Source organism: Palaemon carinicauda, chromosome 8 (genome assembly GCF_036898095.1).
Source record: "Palaemon carinicauda isolate YSFRI2023 chromosome 8, ASM3689809v2, whole genome shotgun sequence".
Lineage (NCBI taxonomy): Eukaryota > Metazoa > Arthropoda > Malacostraca > Decapoda > Palaemonidae > Palaemon > Palaemon carinicauda.
The window spans coordinates 49,206,207-49,213,706 of NC_090732.1; the positions used below are offsets into that span (position 1 = coordinate 49,206,207).

Genomic DNA, 7,500 nt, shown 5'->3' on the forward strand with positions numbered 1-7,500 from the left:
GGTACAGAGGCTACGGCACTACCCAAGGCTGGAGAACAATGGTTTGATTTTGGAGTGTCCTTCTCCTAGGAGAGCTGCTTACCATAGCTAAAGAGTTTCGTCTATCCTTACCAAGTGGAAAGTAGCCACTGAACAATTGCAGTGCAGTAGTTAACTGCTCAATGAATTAACTACTACAAGTGTATCCTCAAGCAAGTGAACTCTAACCCAACAGTGGAAGACCATGGTACAGAGGCTATGGCACTACAATAGTAGAGAACAAAGGTTTGATTTTGGAGTGTCCTTCTCCTAGGAGAGCTGCTTACCATAGCTAAAGAGTTTCGTCTATCCTTACCAAGTGGAAAGTAGCCACTGAACAATTGCAGTGCAATAGTTAACTTATTAAGCGATGAAGAATTGTTTGGTAATCTCAGTGTTGTCAGGTGTATGAGAAAAGAGGAGAAAGTGTAAAGAATAGGTCAGACTACCGGGTGTATGTGTAGGCAAAGGATAAATGAGCCGTAACGAGAGATCTGGCCAGTCAAATGACCCAGTAAATCTCTAGTTGTAGTATCTTAACGGGTGGCTGGTGCCTTGGCCAATCTACTACCCATAATAAATAAAAAGGACTTTCAATATTCAAATGCAAGAGCCTATTTGGGAATAGTTCTAGTACTGGTTGTGGTGGCCTATGTGGTAATGTACCTGACTAGTGAACGCCAGACGGGGGTTCGAGTCCCGCTCACACTCGTTAATTCCTTTGGTCGCTGCAACCTCACCATCCTTGTGAGCTAAGGATGGGGCGTTTGGAGGAGCCTATAGGTCTCTCCGTTGAGTCACCAGCAGCCATTGCGTGGCCCTCCTTGGTCCTAACTTGGGTGGATAGGGGGCTTGGGCACTGATCATATGTCGAGTCCCGCTCAAACTCGTTAGTTCCTTTGGTCGTTGCAATCTCACTATCCTTGTTAGCTAAGGGTGGGGGCGTTTGGGGGAGCCTATGGGTCTATCTGCTTAGTCATCAGCAGCCATTGCCTGGCCCTCCTTGGTATTTAAGGGGGTTTGGGTGCTGATCATATGTATATATGGTCAGTCTTTAGGGCATTGTCTTGCTAGATAGGGCAATTTCACTGTTCCTTGCCTCTGCCATTCATGAGCGGCCTTTAAACTCTTAAACATGATGTATACATATAGATTAAACAGATGGCAACAGTAGCAGTAAAAGTATTATTCAAGGATTTTTATTTTGAAATGTAGATAAATCTTCATGTTAAAATTCAAGTTTTTAGCTTACAGCATATTTTCAGTGATCTCTTAACATGGTAGTGATGCATATAATCAAAACCTTAATGACTCAAGTCCACTTGGTATAAATATAATAACAATCATCATCATCATCATCTCCCAAGCCTATTGATGACGCAAAAGGCATCGGTTAGATTTAGCCAGTCGTTTTTATCTTGAGATTTTAATTCTATATTTCTCCATTCATCATATACTTCATGCTTCATAGTCCTCAACCATGTAAGTCTGAGTTTTCCAACAGTTCCAGTGCCTTGTGTAGCCTAGTTGATAGCTTGATTGATTGATTGATTGATTGCTTAATTTGAGGTTTTCTAGTATCCTGACAGAATCAATCAATCAATCAATTAAGCTTCCAACTGGGCTTCACAAGGCTCTAGAGGAGTTGGAAACTTGAGGCCCAGTTGAAAGTTTGTGGAGCTCAATCATACACGTTATAAAACTAAATTACACGAAAATCCAAGTACTTTAAGATAAATATCAATATTCTTTTTTTTTTCCAGATATATTTTTTACAAAAATGAGTTGTGGAGAGACTAAGATCAGTGAAGACGTTACACTGACAGAAGGGACTTCTATGGAGGACCCTTTACCGGAAGAACACAGAAAGGAGAAGAAAACTGACCATAGGGTAATTAATTTCACTGATATTTGCAGTTATTAGTATCAATGTTCAGGGGATATTTTGAACTCTTGATTATTATTATTATTATTATTATTATTATTATTATTAGCTTAAATACAACCTTAGTTGGAGAAGCAAGATGCTATAATCCCAAGGTCTCCAACAGGGAAAAATAACTCGGTGAGAAAAGGAAATAAGGAAATAAATAAACTACAAGGGAAGTAATGAACAATTAAAATAACATATTTTAAGACCAGTAACAACATTAAAACAGATCTCTCATAATTAGACCATAAAAAGACTCATGTCAGCCTGTTCAACATAAAAACTTTTGCTGCAAGTTTGAACTTTAGTAGTTCCACCGAATTAACTACCTGATTAGGTAGTTCATTCCACAACTTGGTCACAGCTGAAATGAAACTTCCATAATACTGCAGTATTGAGCCTCATGATGGAAGCAATCTTGTTAAAGCTCCCAGAATACTGTGCAGTACTGAGACTCATGATAGAGGCAATCTTGTTGAAGCTTCCAGAATACTGTGCAGTATTGAGCCTCATGATGGAAGCAATCTTGTTGAAACTTCCAGAATACTGTGCAGTATTGAGCCTCATGATGGAGGCAGTCTTGTTAAAACTTCCAGAATGCTGTGCAGTATTGAGCCTCATGATGGAGGCCTTGTTGAAAGTTCCAGATTACTGTGCAGTATGGAGCCTCATGATGGAGGCAAACTTGTTAAAACTTCCAGATTACTGTGCAGTATTGAGCCTCATGATGGAGGCAGTCTTGTTAAAACTTCCAGAATGCTGTGCAGTATTGAGCCTCATGATGGAGGCAGCCTTGTTAAAACTTCCTCCAAAATACTGTGCAGTATTGAGCCTCATGATGGAGGCAATCTTGTTGAAGCTTCCAGAATACTGTGCAGTATTGAGCCTCATGATGGAGGCAAGCTTGTTAAAGCTCCCAGAATACTGTACAGTATTGAGCCTCATGATGGAGGCAGTCTTGTTAAAACTTCCAGAATGCTGTGCAGTATTGAGCCTCATGATGGAGGCCTTGTTGAAAGTTCCAGATTACTGTGCAGTATGGAGCCTCATGATGGAGGCAAACTTGTTAAAACTTCCAGATTACTGTGCAGTATTGAGCCTCATGATAGAGGCAGTCTTGTTAAAACTTCCAGATTACTGTGCAGTATTGAGCCTCATGATGGAGGCAGCCTTGTTAAAACTTCCAGAATACTGTGCAGTATTGAGCCTCATGATGGAGGCAATCTTGTTAAAGCTTCCAGAATACTGTGCAGTATTGAGCCTCATGATGGAGGCAATCTTGTTGAAGCTTCCAAAATACTGTGCTGTATTGAGCCTCATGATGGAGGCAATCTTGTCAAAGCTACCAGAATACTGTGCAGTATTGAACCACATGATGGAGGCAAACTTGTTGAAACTTTCAGTGTCACTAATATTTAGTTTTAGTGAAAGCCAAAGGATGATTCCCATTAGCCATAGGTAAATATTTTCTCGGACTCTTTGATTGATGAGATGGCATCCCTATAATATTGTACTTAATTCATAGATTCCTAAAAACTTAGAAATTTTCATAGAAAAGAATTTAAGTACAGTATGGAGTAGCTATATGGTTTAAGATGAACGATTAGGTACAGCAGGTTTTTCTATCAAACCGGGTTCGTCCCAGAAAGTAAGAGGTAAACCCTGATAGATTTCAAACCTAAAAGCTTCAGTTGGGTTTAGGCTCTTCCTGTGATTTAGCATATGCTTAACACCAATAGACTTTACTGCCTTGATATGGAAAAGTAAGTTTAGAATGAAACCAAAACTTTTCCATGAAGTGACAGTTTTCAAGGGCTTTGGCAGTTATCTGTAGTCATGTCTAGAATATCTCAAGTAACATTACATACATGATGATCTCAAATTGTTTATCATTACTCATAGTTCAAATTTCATAAACCGAATTATTTTTGGTGTGAACCATATACCCTTTTTATTAGAAAAAAAAAGCACCAATACTTTATATTCCGACTAAAAACGGTGGTAGATACTTGGAGAATCCCTTTGAAAGAGTGTCTGATTTACGGCAAAACTTCTTGAAAATATCACTTTTTTTGAGACAGACCTGTACATGAATTTAAGCACATTGTTTTTACCAAGTACTTCACTAAATCTCTTTAGCGTTTCGCTGTCCAATTAATACTGGTGGGGGCTATGGATATGAGCATTCAGGCTCAAGCCGTCATGAATCATTTCATAGTTATAATCAAGGTGTTTATATCATATGTAGACCTTGGTTATAAATTTAATAACAGTCCTGAACTTGTTCAGCCCGCTGAGCCTGCTCAGCACGCAGAGTCTGCTTGGCACACTGCCCGTACTCAGCAGTAGAAACCTTGTTTTCCTCCAGCCTTGGATGCACTTACTGCACAGCCCCTATAACGTTCTAGAAGGCTACATCACTGGTGACAACACCCCCAACCACTCGCTACACAGCCTATACAACGTTTACAACACTTCTAGAAAATTAAGATCCTTCCCATACAACCCTACCCCCATACATCACATTCCTAATGGCTGTGGCAACTCCTTTTGAGTGATAATGCTCTATCTCTTCATATATTAAGCGACCTAGGATTAAATACTGACCCGCACTACTCTCAGGCAAGCCTCAACCATCGCTATAATTTATTCCATCAGGTATGTGGAATCTGTGGCGATGTGGCGAAATGTTATCACTTTGGGGGTCTGTGTTGTGACTCCTGCAAGTCCTTCTTCCGCAGAAGCATCCAAGGCGAGTCGTGGGAAACCTTCCTCTGCGTCAAGGGTGGAGGATGCGACATTCATCAGAACAGAAAAGCTTGTCAGGCGTGCAGGTGAGATGAGGATCTTTAATCAAGAATTCCTAAAATATTCTTAGGAAATGAAGAAAAACTAGAATTTTATGTTAAGTTTTTGCTGTTTCTATGAGTCTAGAATTCAAATAGCTGACTTGCATCACTCTAGCAAAAGCTTGAAACTATTCTACTCAGAAATCTATCTTGAAGTTATAATCATAAGAGATGACATTATTGTTAATAGAACAAACAACAGAACATGATGATATGCTTGATAAAATTTTTTCTCGCTTTACTCATGATACGCTTCCCGGCAGGTTTGAAATGTGCAAGAAAAATGGTATGGATCCCTCTCTTGTGATGAATGCAGAGGAGAGGAAGGCCCTTCTACTACGCAAACTAGAGAAAAGGAAGCAACTGCTGCTGATGAATCGCAGACTTATGGACCAGCAACAGAAATCCAATAATCAAGAAAATGAAAACAAAGAACAACAGGAGAGTAACATGGACTGTGATGACATTAGAGCCATAGATACAGAAAATACAACAGAAACATATTGTCCTGCTGATGGAAATGATGATAAGTGGAATTTCACTGAAACACTTACCCAAAAGAACCAGGAAAAAATAAAAGGTCTTCGGAAAATATTGCGAAAGGCTCTAACTTTTCCAGAATTCCCAAAGCATTACTATGAAGGAGGCACAGACATGACGGAACATTTATTTTTTGTATTTTGCAAAGGCTTGGGAAAATATTTCAATTTTGTGCCAGAATTCCAAGAATTAGACAGAAGTGACAAGAGCGTCTTGCTGAAAGATGCTGTAGCTAAATCCATTTTCATATATGGTGCTCATCAGTTTCAAGAAGATCTTGAATGCTGGCCACGGATGCTCCTTTCCCCTGAATGTACATTCCCAACAATAACCTTGGCTGCTACAGAGAACTTCATTGGGGATGATGATACATTTTTCATGATGAAAACTTTCATGAGAAAGTTTTGCAGATTTTTCGATGATGAAATAGTGACGCTACTCAGTCTTATGATATCTGTCTTTGATACAGACATTCCTTTTCTTATAGATGCATCAAAAGTCACAGAGTACAAGGAATCTTACACCCGGTTGATGGTAAATTACCTCCGACACCAAAATGCAAATTTTTCAGTATCTTTGTTTATGAGTGAACTTTCTGATTGCTTATCCGAGGTAAAAGTGCTGAAGGAATCATTCCAGAGAGACAGAAGTAAAGAAGAGGATGTCAAGCCATTAAGAGCAGATGAGAAAACTTCCTTTGCTAGCTCACTTCTTGATTTAGGAGAGGATCCAAAAATGGCACCTAAAAAAGCTTTCTTTGAAAGGATTAAAGTAAAAAAATGTTACAACAGTTCAGATATAGTTCCTAGAGATAAGAAGTGTGTAGATCGGCAAAAAATAAGAGCTGCTTCAATCAACACAATAGAGTCTGATGAAGATGTAATGATGGTTTCAGAGTTACCAGCTGATCCCTCTTTCATAGTGACCCAAGATCATAATTATCAAAAACTCAACCCTAGTTACTCACATGAACTGAAAACCAGTAACAAATTTCAGCCACCTGAGCCACCTGAAGAAGAAGTCCAAATTCTGGGGGCTTATGGCTGGGCGGACAAAACGTGCCCGGAAGACAGAGAATATGTCTCCTCGAGCTTAACAGGCCGCCAAAAACCAAAAGGAGTTAGATCAAACAGAATGGTGCTACCCCAATTTTTAGATAATTTTGAAACACAAGATGATCTCAGGATGACAAATGAAAGTAGTTACCAACCATTTTCCTCTCGCCAACCATCGCCAGCAATTATTATTCCTATTTCGAGAACAAGAAGTAGTTCCTTTTCAAATAACACAGGTATGGGTGTGCATCAGAATCGAATTTCATATTCAGATGAAATAGAAATAGATTCTCCAGTTTATTGTAGCAGACAGTCTGGTTTCAACACAGTGCATCCGACAAACATCCATGGTGCAAGTTTTTTAATGCCTATGTCCTCGCAACCTTCTTTACCAGTTGGAAGCAGCGCAGGATTCATACACGAGGGTAATGTCACTTCTGGAAACATGCCAGTTTTCCATAGCAGAGCAGTTCCAACTCTTGCTCTGAAAACTATGCCAATACATTTACCTGTGAATAACTCTACTGAAATATGCGGTCAAGCAATAGCTCATCAGTATGCATTTGCTGGACATGTGAACACCGCATCAGAGATGCATATCACTTCACCGTCTTATTCGCAGTCCGCAGAACAGCCTTCTAGAACCTTCTCTAACAGAGTACTTCAGACTGCACAGCCAAATCGCCATATGTCAAGACAGTCTCCAGTGAGTAATGTGTGTCACAACATGAGTCAGTTGTCGACCCAAGACGATAAGCAGTTAGTCGAGGTAGCTCAGAGTGTTCTACCACCCCACCTAATGAAGCACCTTATCACCAGACTAGGTACTGGACAACGAGAGCAGCTCTGATGCAATATATATTATATATATACCAAAACAAACAACAATGTATCCGTTCCTAATCCACTACAGGAAAAAAGCCTCAGACAGGTCCTAATTCGTCTCTGGGATTTGGCCAATTTCATCACCACTCTGGGCACTGTGTATTGGTGATGGTAGGAGACTTTAGTCTTATCCCTCACAGCAAACCAAGCTAGTAGGGTGGTCCTGACTAGTACAGCTTTGCTGATCAAGGCGATACACAAACCCTTTCACCAAAAATAGTAT

General features: G+C 39.9%; 1 protein-coding gene across 1 annotated transcript; it reads left to right on the top strand.

Moving 5' to 3' along the window:
* Nucleotides 1-1,787: 1,787 nt before the first annotated feature.
* LOC137644886 (uncharacterized) lies at nucleotides 1,788-7,321 on the top strand. Its single transcript, XM_068377768.1, has 3 exons — nucleotides 1,788-1,909; nucleotides 4,607-4,782; nucleotides 5,061-7,321. Exons 1-3 carry the CDS (start codon nucleotides 1,799-1,801, stop codon nucleotides 7,240-7,242), a joined length of 2,469 nt encoding a protein of 822 aa, XP_068233869.1. The 5' UTR covers nucleotides 1,788-1,798; the 3' UTR covers nucleotides 7,243-7,321.
* Nucleotides 7,322-7,500: the final 179 nt, after the last annotated feature.